The sequence below is a fragment of the Rhipicephalus sanguineus genome, chromosome 6 (assembly GCF_013339695.2).
Source record: "Rhipicephalus sanguineus isolate Rsan-2018 chromosome 6, BIME_Rsan_1.4, whole genome shotgun sequence".
NCBI classification, from domain to species: Eukaryota; Metazoa; Arthropoda; class Arachnida; order Ixodida; family Ixodidae; genus Rhipicephalus; species Rhipicephalus sanguineus.
In genome coordinates, this window is record NC_051181.1 from 133,470,908 (window position 1) to 133,484,527 (window position 13,620).

At 43.3% G+C, this 13,620-nt stretch overlaps 1 protein-coding gene across 1 annotated transcript; it reads right to left on the reverse strand.

The window, feature by feature from the left end:
* Nucleotides 1-405: 405 nt before the first annotated feature.
* Nucleotides 406-13,620, reverse strand: LOC119396455 (ras association domain-containing protein 1-like). Its single transcript, XM_037663669.2, is given in 10 exon segments — nucleotides 406-1,315; nucleotides 1,317-1,352; nucleotides 3,805-3,914; nucleotides 4,236-4,348; nucleotides 8,378-8,562; nucleotides 9,153-9,254; nucleotides 10,238-10,359; nucleotides 12,180-12,432; nucleotides 12,751-12,925; nucleotides 13,450-13,620. Coding segments are annotated over 9 exon segments (1,251 nt in total). The 5' UTR covers nucleotide 12,925; nucleotides 13,450-13,620; the 3' UTR covers nucleotides 406-1,159.

Sequence of the window (13,620 nt, forward strand, 5' to 3'; positions counted from 1 at the left end):
ATTCTTGCATAAAGATAATAAAATGTTACGCCCAAAACGCATGCACAGTTTTTTTTTGGCTGTATTCGTTTCCAGCAAAGAAAAAACTCTCAACGTTGGTCCTGGAACACGGCTTGCCAGATGATTGTCGAACATGGTAGTGTCTCCAGCAAAGTGACCCTCTCCAGCAATACGCAGCACAAATAAGCTAAATGACCGCTAGTTGTCCACTCAGGAAGCCAGCACGAATGTGCACACTGAGTTTCAAGCCATTTAAAAAAAAAAAAACGCCTTGCGTGACACGTTTCCGAAGTTGATGTGTACAGTTGTATACACTGCCGCTGAAGGGGATATAACCAGCACCCCCCCCCCTTTTTAAGCACATTTTCCCATTTTATGGTGCGGGTTATATGCAAGAAAATACGGTATATTATCATTCGAGTTAATACTTGGTACCCTATACACACGTCTGCAGTATTCTATACAAATACAGACGTAAACTATTATGTTAGTCAGAATGGAGAAAAAAACAAAACACACAACTATTTACCCACTTTTGTGCTAACTGTAGTACAACACTCATACACCGGTTTTCTGAAATTCCCTACAACAGAAAAAAACAGAAGTGAAGAGGGAATGGCTAATTTCTGTCTTAAAATGTGACGACGTCAACAGATAGTGATTAAAAGATGAAAGAATAAAGGAGGAAGGAATGAATATGCCTACTCTGAAACATCTACAAGTTGTCTGGCACAAACAGCTGTGGCATGTGCCAGTTAAAAAAAAACCTTCTGCATTTAGTCCATCACTGAAAAGGAACCTATTTCAAATAAAAGCAAGTAAGGCTACATACAAATTACAGGTACTACTAATGGTGGACAAATGGAGCGTTGAATGAGCACAAAAATATGTCCGGAATTAGTCAGATGAACGTCGAACAATGGTACCGGAAGTTCTTGCTTGCAAGGCATGGAGTCAACTCCAAATTGAATGCACAAATGCCCACTATCAGTTTCAGTCATGGTGCATGTGATAGCTCGACTGTACCATTTCTCACTTCAAGTCGTCGACAATAGTACGACTTTCAGTGGCCTGCGGCATGTGAGAAAACTGAAAAACCAACTTTAAAAGTTCTAAGCTCTAGCGCCAAAATCAAGAGTTCGATGTGTTTTCTGTATGCTCAGGCCCTGTGTGCCTCAGAGCCTTCGACTTCGGGAACTTCGCTTTCAGGCTTTGGAAACGAGTCCATTGCCTCCTGAATTTTGGAGCGCACAAGGTCGTACTTCAGCTTCAGCTGGGTCAGGTACTCTTCCTCTTCGAGTTCCAGAATCTTCAAGGAAGTTCTGAAGCTCTGGTATTGCGAAGTCCTCCCACTGCAAGTTGACAAAAGAAAGAAGAAACGCCTGAATCAACCAGCAATGCAAATACAAAAAGGTGATCCTTGCATCAATTTCTCCAAGACAAAATTTAAGCGAAAAGTGAATGGCAAGAGTTGCCATATGACATCTCTTACAGTACAACCATAAAACATTGTGTGGCACAATGGGAATTATGCTAGTACATATGTTCTGTGCAAACCAACTACTACAATGTGAAAACCTTGCACCAATTTTTCAAGACAAGATTTAAGCGAAAAGTGAATGGCAAGAGTTGCCACATGACATCTCTTATACAACCCACATTTACTTTCAGCCATCAAACGTGACATCAAATGTGAATACATGTACATAGCTGCTTAGATACAAGTGAAATACTAGCACATATGTTCTGTTTGTGAAGACACCATTGGCAATGCTTTGATGTTGAAACAATGCTGACATAAGCCGTGATGTGAACCATACATAGCAGCAGCAGTGGCAGCACCTTCCCATGCGATTTGCACGGTCAGCACTTCATACTCTGTAAGGTGGCTTCTGCTTTTGATATCAAACTACACACGTGTATGTGATATAGCATGAAAGGTGAGAACTGTCACCCATTCAGGGTCAGTGCAAAGGTACAAAGTAAATCCATGCAAACTATGAGCCAATTGTCAAAAACGAGCGCGTCAATAAAGCGCGCGCGGCCGCTTTCAAACGGCAGCGGGATAGAACGGCGCGAGCCACTCGCCCAAGAAGCGTACGCAATGTAAAAAACAAGTGTCAAAAAACGCCGACGCACCACATCCTCCTCGCCCACTAGCAGTCTCAGATCAAACACCCAGCAAAGCCTGGATCATTCTAGAGGGAAAGGATGACGCATCGCCGAGCGACGCCGCCGTGAGTAGAACCGGCGAGAGAAACCTCGAACATTCCTTAGCCTTGGCTCTACTGCACGCCGAAGAACACTCCTGATGCTCCTAGAACCCGGGGAAGAGAAAATAAAAGCGTGCCATGACGACCAGCGAGCAGTCAGTGAGTAAGTGAGTCAGTCGGCCCGGAGATGGTGAAGTTATTGAGTGTGGCTCCGTCAGCCAAAGAAGACGTGTTTATGATGATGTGCGGTCAGTCGATCGTCGATCTGGAAGAATTGGATGATGATGCCGTGTGAGCCGTGACAAGTTTCGTCAACGAAGGGAACTATGCGATCACCGCTGGAGTTGGCGTGGGTGTTTCCTAGAAGAGATGCATTCAAGTACCGTCCAAGACTTGTGGACTGGATATGCCGTTGAATATTTAGGACTTTAACTGTTCTTGAATGGTTGTGATGCATGAGATTGCATTTGTAGCGCGTGATCTGTTTGTTTAGTTCCCGTTAACACCATCGGAGTTATATTGTGAAGTTGCAACTGGTACCAGCCGAGTGTGCATGTGATTATGATGTTTGTACTGCCTTAACTGAGAACATATTTCGTTTGTGTTATCGACTCTCAGCTCTGACTCGGTCTTTGGACCACAACCGGCGTTCGCTGGCACACTAAAAGGACCAACTCTAAATTGTCCACGCTTTCATGGTGCGTTTTCGGAGGGCCGAGACGCCAGCCCTTGGAATCCGCCCGGCGATTGCCATCCCCATTAACGGGATCAGTGACACCAATACAGTAAAAGAAAACCTTGCGCCACCCAGTAAAAGAAAACCTTGCGCCTTAAACTGTTGATTTGCTCTTGCCTTGTGATTTGTCATTTGCTAGCCTCCTGGTGAGACCGTTAAAAATCTGCATGTTCGCAGGTTCAGTCCATGCCGGCAGCAAGTTATCTTTTCGTCCACTTTACTTTCTTCACATTTATATCCTAATTACTACAAATAACATCCCCGATACTTTCCTTGGCATTATTGTCTGTTAGTTCGCACTAATATTGTGTCTAACAAAGAAAAACAAGCCCATGAAAGTAATCTTCTTTCCTTCATTCATAGCGAGGGTCTCGTTGTGGCAGACTTGATGCCTTCAGGCAGCATACAAGGGACGATTGGTCGGCTGCCAGCTCGTAAAAAGATCATGTGCTACGTGACGCCAACAGGCAGAAAAATAGTGTTCCACGCTCGCTGCCATGGCTGCGATCGGTGCTGACTGACACTCCTAGGTTTAAATGCACATATATACCCCATAAAGTAGACGGGAGGATGACCGCCGCCGTAGCTCAGTGGTAGAGCATCGGACGCATTATTCGAAGGTTGCAGCTTCGGTCACTCCCGGCGGCAAGTTATCTTTTCGTCCACTTTACTTTCTTCACATTTATATCCCAATTACTACAAATAACATCCCCTATACTTTCCTTGGCATTATTGTCTGTTAGTCTGCACTAATGTTATAAGGTATGCGTATGCATCACAGTATTGATATTCAGCAACACCAAGTCAGCTTTGGTGTTGAATCAGAAGAATTAGTGAATGAGCACATATCCTTACCTCTATATCACTATTATCGTTTTCCTGAAGAACAAATTGCCTCGTTCGGCTATTCCAGTCCAACGCAAGCCATAGAGGTTTATCTGTATCCTGAAGTTTCCTAAGTTTGACTGAAACAATAAGAAAGAAGAGGTCAGACTTTGCAGTACTTAAAAAATGTTATGTTGAGAACAACAAGGGCTCTCTTACTAGCTTAAATGCTTTGATATGCACATGGAATTTACAAGGAAATAAGGAAGACAGTGCTGAATCACAGGAAAACAGTAGTTGTAACTTAAGAAGTTGAAAGTAGTATAGTATGTAAAATACTTAAAGGTGCAAAATCTCGCTAAACAGCAAACTTGAAACCGTTACAACACAACAGCATTGCCCTTCACGACAAATGAGCCAAGAACTAAGAAAGACTTGCTGAAATACATAGCAAGACTTACCTTCACCGGTGCTTTCGTCGACTTGACTTTCATAAAGTGCAAACTTCCGTGGATTGTCTGCTACTTTGAATTTCTTTAGAAGGGCCACTATCAGTTCCCGCACAGAATATTCGCTGCAACACAGAAGCAACATTTCCATGACATCGGCAGTGTCCCCAAATTGACACAAACGCTGACCAAGAACTGCAACAGCAAGAAAATGCAATTGCCGAGACAAAAAGTCAAACAGTTCTATTTGCTGCGGCTTCTCTGGACTCTATTAAATCGAATGTCTGCCACTCTGAACACGTTTTTGCAATGGGTGGGAAGGAGAAGGTTGTGTGTTGCATTGATGGAAACAAACATGCTGCTATTCTATGTTAAAGATAATCCCTTTCGCCCGAATCGTCGCGGGGTCTCTGGCCGACACCTGTTTTCCCACGGGAAAGGTTGGGTGACTGGAACACCTGCGTAATGTTTCTGTGAACGGGATGGTGACCAGGCTCCTACTGCCCCTTTGCTGGACTGGAAGGCGTGGCTAACAAGAATGAGAGAGGGAGAGAAAGAGTGGCCGGCACGACGGGACTCAGTGGCCAAGCAGAGACGAGAAACTTTCGAACAACGAAGGATGCAGGATCTTTTTAGCTCGCTAACCGAGTTGCAAATATATAAAACAAACTACTTGTATCATTTAGAAACCTCAGTGTTATCGAATTATTGATAACGAACCTTTTTATAACATTCTACAGCTAAGGAATTATGTAATTAGTGTGGCTCTGAAAATGGTGCAAAAATATCCGGTAATGCTTGAGAGTTAAGCAGTGTAAACCAAGCAATGTAGCATCACACTGCTTAAAACAAAGGGTGGCACAAAGGGGAGACAGAAAAAGGGGGAGGGGTGTGTGTCGGCCCTGTGGAATTTCAACTTGCTCCCCTAGTCACCCCTTTGGAGCCTCAGAGAGCCAATCGTATAACTATTTTTTGCTGGGGAACCCCTGCTCTTTGATTCAAGACCTCTCTCATTGGAGCACAGATCCGTTTCAGGCAATAGCTAAAACAAAACAGCTGCTGATGACACCCTGCGGCTAACACAGCATAGTGTAAGTAGTTTTTGTGCCAACAAAATAGATTTAGCTAGGTAGCTAGCTAACTAATTAACTAATTATCCTAACAGCTGTTGAGTTTATCATCTCAGAACGAAATGCAGTGGTGATTTACACCCAAGTCCACTGTTGTCACTCACCGATAGATTATTACAATGGGCTACATGTCATACTCTTTAGAAGCCACTACTTTTTTACATTCTGTATTTGTTAATCCCTTCAGTGCCATGGACAAGCTGGGCTCCATCATGTAAACAGCCAAGGATGTCCTCGGCTCGATGACGATGCTCTTCCTTTCCTTGCAGTACCACAGACTAGCTGGATTCGTCTTGGTGCTTTGCTAAGTTCTATCAGATAGCGGTACATATACAAGTGGGGAGCAAAAGCAGGAGCGAGTTTGTTTGTGTGAAGGAATTAAAAATTAAAACTAGGGGTGTGCGAATATTCGAAATTTCGAATATTTTTCGAATAGTGTTTGCTATTCGATTCGATTCGCACTGAAATTTTACTATTCGAACTATTCGAACTTCCCAAAGACAAATGCAGTCAACGTCCGGTTGAAAGTGACCCCTTCAGATTTTTAATATGCTTCACCTCATTACACTCTCGTATTGCGGCAAAGCTGCCTTTCAAGCTCCGTTACGGTCGAACTTAGCCAAGAGACAAAGTCCGGTTGGAAATGGTCCCTAGATTTTCAATATGCTTCACCTCATTACACCCCGGTATTGCGGCAAAGCTGCCTTTCAAGCTGTGTTACGGTCAAACTTGGGCAAGAGACAGTCAACGTCTGATTGGAAGTGGTCCCTAGATTTTCAATATGCTTCACCTCCTCACATCCCCGTATTGCGGCAAAGCTGCCTTTCAAGGTCCGTTACGGTCGAACTTAGCCAAGAGACAGTGAACGTCCGTTTGGAAGTGGTCCCTAGAGTTTCAATATGCTTCACCTCATCACACCCCCGTATTGCGGCAAAGCTGCCTTTCAAGCTCCGCTACGGTCGCAAATGTATTAACTCAAGAAAACGCTGGTTCCAATATGGAGATGAAAGATGTGGCAGAGTTGGGGACTCAATTAATGCTGTTTGGGACCTGAAATTTGGGCAGGAGGTATGAAAAATCAGACGCCGAAGCTTTTTAGCATCCAAAATTTCAGATGTTCTTATATATCGACGTCTACTTGGCAGATTTGGAACTCCAAACTTGAAGGGAGCACACCCTTGTTCGCCACATCAGTTGGCCTTCCACAGAAGTTGAAAGAGGAGGAGAGGCTGAGGAAATGGCATCTCTGCCTATCACATGTAAAGTGTTGTTGGCAACTTTTGGTTGCACCAAATCATGTACATAAATACAATTCGCCCTCTACATTGCCTCACTCTTGATAAGACAACTATGAAACACCACCCTGCCAGTGCTTCATGAACCTAGCAAAAAGAAACACTTTCATGTTGCTATCTCATAAGAACATGCTTAGGAATCCTCTCTAACTTTTTCTGTAATTTCACTTCGAATTATTCGAAAAATGTTTGAGAAATATTAGAAAATTATTCGAAATTATTCGATTCGATTCGCACTCAATCTTTATTATTCGAATTCGCTTCGCACCCAAAATTTTGCTATTCGCACAGCTCTAATTAAAACATGTTGGCAGCGAAAGCATACAAAGAAGACTAGTAATTTTTGGTCAGAATTTGGATAAGTGTGGCATGAAAGGGGTTAAATGACAACACGGGGATCACCAATGGCTTATGCCTGAACTTTGCCAGGTGATTCAACGTAAGGCTGTGACATCACGACAACATGCAACATGGCTTTCCTGTCACTAGAGCAGCACTTATGCAAACCCGTGACCACAAGCTTGGCACTTAACACAACACATAAAAACGGCGCTTTGCAGTGCACTGTCAGCCCATTATTGCCAAGCGATGCCACAGCATGCCTAAATGCTTGGATAGGACCTCTATGGCTACGTAAAAACTTCTGCAGCCACCTAGTAATCAGGGTGGCAATGAAGCTGGCTCTGACAGGTAAGCTGCTGCCAACGACAGGTACATGGCTTTGGCTCTGCACTAAGTCGTAATCAGTAAACTTTTTTATTCTAACTCATTTTCTATTTCAAGACATGTGCGTTAAACTTGGTAAATACAGTAATAATTCATGGAGAGCTGTCATTTGCGCTAGAAACTCTACCGAATGCTCCCCGAAAGTAAGCAATTCCCTGTTGTCAGAAAGAACCATAAGAGAAGCACAAAGTGCTTCATCTACTTCACATTTGGTTGCCTATTGATGCAAGCACGTCCCAGAAGGTATAACAAAAGCCTTCAATGAGGAAATGCGTACTCGCAAGCAGCTTCCCCAATTCTCTGCCACTGTCTTCAGAGTGCAACTCAGACAGCAGCAGCATTCAATGTTGTTATTTGTCTATGACATCATGCTCAACTATCTATAGCAACTCTGCACATTTCACAATGAAAGTTCAAGTGCTCACCAACCTCCATGCAGGAAAATTTGTTTTAAATTCTTACATCCTATATGCATTGATTTTCTTTTCCACTTTCTGTTGACTGCTTGTGTTCTACCACACACTTCCAAGATAAACTGCTATGTAATGTACAATTGGCGTCAAATGAAAGCCGAACAGCGGCAAGCATTCGCAGTGGTTTAGTGCGTGCCCTCCAATCGTCACCATGGACAGGTGTGCGCATCCGGTTCGGCAACGCTGTGCATATATGCGCGCCTGTGCATGGTGATAATCGGACGGCGCGTACTATACCACTGCGAATGCTTGCCGCTGTTCGGGTTTCATTTTACGCCGACAGTACATTAACAGTGAGCACACAATGTGGTTTCCCGGGGGCAAATAAAACCCTGATCTTGACACTTCCATGCGAGTTAAAGCATCATGTGAAGCATCATGAAGTTATTTTGTGAGACTACAGTGAAAAACCTGTTAAATCTATGCCGAAGAGTCTTTTCGACCATGCTGAAGGAACTGTTCCAGCGGAAACTGTCGTGATTCGGACCTTCTCTATACCCATGCTTTCTAGTATAAGGCTTCCTGCTTACCTTGTAATGTGAAGAGCCTTTATAGTGTCCCTAGGCAGGTAGAAGGAAGTAAGCGTTTTTCTATCACTGTCATCATCCTTGAGGATGTTGTAAATGGACGGAGGTCTTGTACCCGCGACAACATTGATGGGACGCATCAGGTTCATGCGCACTCTCACAAAACCTCGCACCGACCCGTCTTCTTGCTGCATTTGTGGGCAATAAAAGAGTTCACAAACTTCATTACTCGGTAGTTTGCACTGAACAGGAAGAGTGCCCCTTGCAATGTATAACTATGTAGTACAGTCACATTCCTGACACAACAGTTTTAGTCGCAACTAAAGTTGGTAACAACAAGTAAACTATTACTGCTACTATAGAACTTGTTATAGAACCTTGAACGCCACCTTCCACTATAGTATTACTAAATAAGCACAATACGGATACTTTATAATAAATGTCTAAAAATGTATCCCTATGCCTACAGATCCTGGCAGCATACAGTATGTCCATTGACATAGTATTTTCCATAGAAAAGCATAGTTGAGCAAATTATCATTTAATTTTGATTTCACGCCATGTTAGAAGGAAAGGCAATGCTTATTGGTGAAATAGAAAAGGGCTAAAATTGGCAGGTGGTATAATCATAACTACTAAATTAAATAACTAGCCTCTAGCTTTCAGTGAACATCGATTTTTGACAATGTCTGCAGAATGTTGCTTATTTCTCTTGCTGCTACAATAGTCAGGGGTAATAAGTAAAACTAGAAAGAACTAAATAAATGCAGTTTCTTACCAAAACCATGTCAAGTCCTGGTTCTTGTAGGTTGTAGGACTGAATTCGTGACATTAGTTCATCTTTAGGCAAATCCTCAAGAAACAATGGCGATATACGGCCCTGTTCGTGGAAGGCAAGTAAAAAATATTCACATTTAATTAGAGTTATGCTTTGTTAAAAGCTCGCTGTTCCCAGATATACAATGCCGTGCCAAATGTGTAATCATCATGAAAGTGACACGTCAGAGTGCTGCCGCAAACATAGTGAGTTCAGATTAGCTTTTTTTTTTTTTGCACTGTTTGCACTACCACCTACATGCAGTCTCTGTAGCCTCACCTGCCTGGTCGGTAGTCTATTTGTAGGTGTCCAGAGGATGGCTAAACCAATTAATATTCATTTGCAACAGACTGCCACCCCACTATTTATGCTACTTTTGCCATTTGCCATTTATTTTGCCTTATTGCCATTTATTGTGCCTTATTAGGAGCTTCGCTCCTAATAAAGCACAATAAATGGCAAAAGGTTCCTTCAAATAAATGAGGGCAAGGGTGAAAACAAGCAAGTGGGAGCGATACGTGATCGCAGGAACAGCCAAACTCTCTCCCGATAACTCGAAAAAATGCTACCATCAGCACCACTGTACAACCTTGCAGAGCGCTTGGCCACGCATTTGCATGGTGTAGCTTATACTGAGCGCGATAGTACCTATCACAGCGAGGGCAAGAATCAGGTCTCCATACATCTTTCAAAAAACTTTATCATTCTTTTTGCAATATTAAGATAACTTTATCTCATGGCATCAGAACACAAAAACTAGTACAAGAGTTGCACCATAGATACTTCTGCCAGCACTCATCCCTCCAGCACACAGGCCTTAGAGCTTCAGGCGAAGGCTACGCAGCACACCCTTTTCTTCTGCAATGCTACAACGTGCAGTGGAGCTTTTTCACAGCATTAACAATAACTACCCACTCATAAATCAACAGCAATTTCTTTTTACTGCTTTTACACAAAGATGATGCACTTCTAATGACCCCTGTTGCCTTAATGCTCCCTGCAGTTGGACAGGAAGACACCAAGGGCATTCAAGTAATAAAACTCACATTTCCTTCTTTTCTCTTGTCCTGCTTCTGTTCACTTAGGTCGCTCGTCTCCATTTCCCCTTGGCCTTTGCAATCTAATGCGACAAAACTCCGACACCTTAGATGGCAAGTAAAATTGCAGTCTGAAACGGAGGAAAACAGGACGATGGAGTGAAAAAAGTATTCTGCGTAACTTACAGTTCTGATAGACAGAAGGTGTCAGTGACATTGGGCAACAGATTAATCAACATGATGATTATTCTATTATTACTGTAATCACGATCAATTTCTTCAGAGTAGTTGTTCGGCTGAGATCTCGAGCAAGGTCTCGGAAGCATAGGGCGATGACACATCTGCTCTGCTCGCTCAACAGCAAAGAAGGAAATGTCATGTTGACCTTAAATCTCCCTAATCCTCCAGGTACATTTTCACAGTTACTACCACATTTTAATTTGGTTTGTAACAATGTGAAGCCCTCTGGAGAGTGAAGACAGAGAAAACCCATCCTAAGTGAACATTCAAAGTAGCTCCCTGAGTAATTGCAACAGTTCTCAGTCGTATTTTGGTCGCGCTAGTAGCTTGAAGGTTAAGGCACCTCTGAGTGTTTTGAGCCAGAATGAAGCTGTTCGAATGAACCAGGCAAATAGATTACAAACAATAAATTTCTATTTACCATGCACTCTAAAGTGGCTAATCAAATGAGCCATAAGATGGCGCCTCTCTTTCAGGTGATAGTCACGTGTGCAGTACTTCCAGCTAACAGAAGCAAAAATGAATGCTTAACCTGGGTATTTCCTTTTACAGCTAGACCTTCGACTGCATTTGAGTAAATATGGGTGCATTTACATGAATGTGACAAGCACTGCATCGCATCGCATTGCTAGTGAATTGTATCCATGCATACGGCTGTAAACGCACTAGGAAAGCGAATCACGCTAATGCACTAGAAGAAGACTGATCGAGACATACACTTTGACTCACACGGAGCATGCGAACATTGACATATTGCACAGAGGGAGAGAGGATATATAAAACGGCTGCAGGCATGTGCTCTGATGCACTCGCTGCCTAAACACACTTGTCAAACAAAGCTTCCGACCTGTTTAGGATGAAAGCGGATGCCCTGAATGTAAACAACATAGTAGTAGTATTACTGTGATGCGCTAGGAAACACGATACGCTACTGCTGCAGCATTATTGTAAATATGGGGCTTCTGCATTTGACTCATGGAAAGGGTCACTCACACGGAACGTTAAATTCAAGTGGTGTGTTTTCTTTTTCTACTGCTAAGTTTGTCCACGTGCCACAATATATGACTAATTCTACAAGTCTGATTAACGAATTAAAACTTTGGAGTTATTCAGGTTGACAATTTTAGTTGATGCCCCACCCTAGCTATCATCCACAAAAAGGTAGTTTGAAGCTGCAAACGAAATAGATACAGACTTCGCAGTAAGAAAGCTTAACGTTAGAAGCCTTTGTGCTTATCCAGGAACTGCTGCATTTCAGGACATTTTGTTCTGCTTCATTTAAAGATATTGTCTTAGCAACTAGCTCGTATTAAGCCCTTAGTGTAGTACTGTACTGCTAACTATCATATTTCTAAGTACAGTTTGTTGTTCATTTTCTCAATATTAGATATTTCCTGCGAAAAATTATGAATTTGTCTGTTTGAAACTGGCTACACAATAACCTGGTCCATTCAGAGCACCTCAAGGCACCTTCACTTTCAAGCATGCATTGAGACTGAAATCTGAATTAATTTTAATCACGCAGCTCTCTTTTTGTTGCTCTGGGAATTGCTGATTTATCTCAGACATGTTTTCTTTGGTTTGTAATGTCGAGAGGCTCTCACAGCGGTGCAAATCATTTCGTAGCATAGTAAAAACCAATATTCATCTGTGCGAAAATAGAATTCACACTTTTTACCGTCACTTTTCAAGAACAGCAATGCTTTCTCACTTTGACACTGAAGCCCTTGCTGTAAACTGCAGGCTCCCCACACAAAGTCACCGCACAAGTCACACCAAGTCGGATTCTTGAACACCACTGGCTCAAAGTCGTGGCCCACGCCGCTCTCTGTTGGGTCGATTTCAACCACACCGAAGTTGGCAAGTTCGATGAACTCGGACCTGCGGAACGGTTGGTGTCTCGCAACCCTCGGGTGGTAAAGCGTCTTGTAAGGAGTAGGAAAGACTGTGGTATCTTCACTAGGCTGAAAAACAATAGTTTAAATGTGAGCAATTAATGTACACCCATAGACTCTTCGATGCATTGTCAAACAGAGCCATACAGAGGCACATTTATCACGAGATTGAAGGAATTACTAACAGCCTTTTAAATTTCATTTATAGCAATCACAGGCAGTTCACAACGGCAACCTTCATATTTACATCTTTTAACATAAAAAGAATTAAAAAAAAAACACGCAGATGCCCAGGTGTTAATCATATATCGGAATGGCGACATTAATCCGCAGGTGTTAATCTTCCCGCAAAATTTTTGCATGTTCATCCGCATAACTGCTGTTTACCTTTGGTTTCGGTTTTCTTCGAAACGGTATTGGAAAGTTGAAATTCTGCAGAAACAAGCTTGGGTTGAAGGTTTGCTTCAGCTTTTCTTGGTACGCGATGACCCTCCTCGGCGTTGAAGGCGGCGTCAGAAACTTAGGAGTGTGCTGTTCCCTTTGGCTCTCGGCTTTCGACATGCTGCGCAAAACACAACAACACCGGCATTGAAGAGTTAGCGCCGCAGAAAAAACGAAACCGTGTGCGACGAAATGGCCAGATATTGAAACCTTCACGTGCCGCTGAGAGAGAGAGCGATCGCAGACCCACGCGCTACAAGCTCCTTAAAAGGATGACAGGTGTTCATGCTGAGCCGTGCAGAAAAGTGCAGTTTCTTTTCTTTTTGCGCTGTGATACTGCTGTGCACCAACAAGCGACGCCCGGAGAGAAAAAAACATGCTGACGAGCCGCACACGAGCACCGACATCAACAGCTCACGTAGCGTGATCAGGTTTCTGCTGGTTGCCCCAAGCGCACTTCCAACTGGGGATGCAACACGGGATCGCGAAAGACGATCCTTACCTGTACTCGCCAAATGCAGAGGCACGAGTCGTGTGTGCGCAGCTCGCGTGTTCCCGTACGAAGCGTGGGGCAAAATTTGCAACCGTAAACCACACTCTCCAGCGCACAGATTAAAGCGGGTTTCGAGGTCTTATCAACCGTACCTGATAAAGCTGCGATGCCCCGTGCGTGGCCAACGAGGAAGCGTTTCGAGCAGCCAACATTTTGAGAGGGTAAAAAAGTAAATCGCGTAATAAGTGGTGCGAGGAGAAGCCCAGTTTTTTACGTGCGTACGCTACGCATTGAGCGCACGCACCAAACGCACGCACACCGCA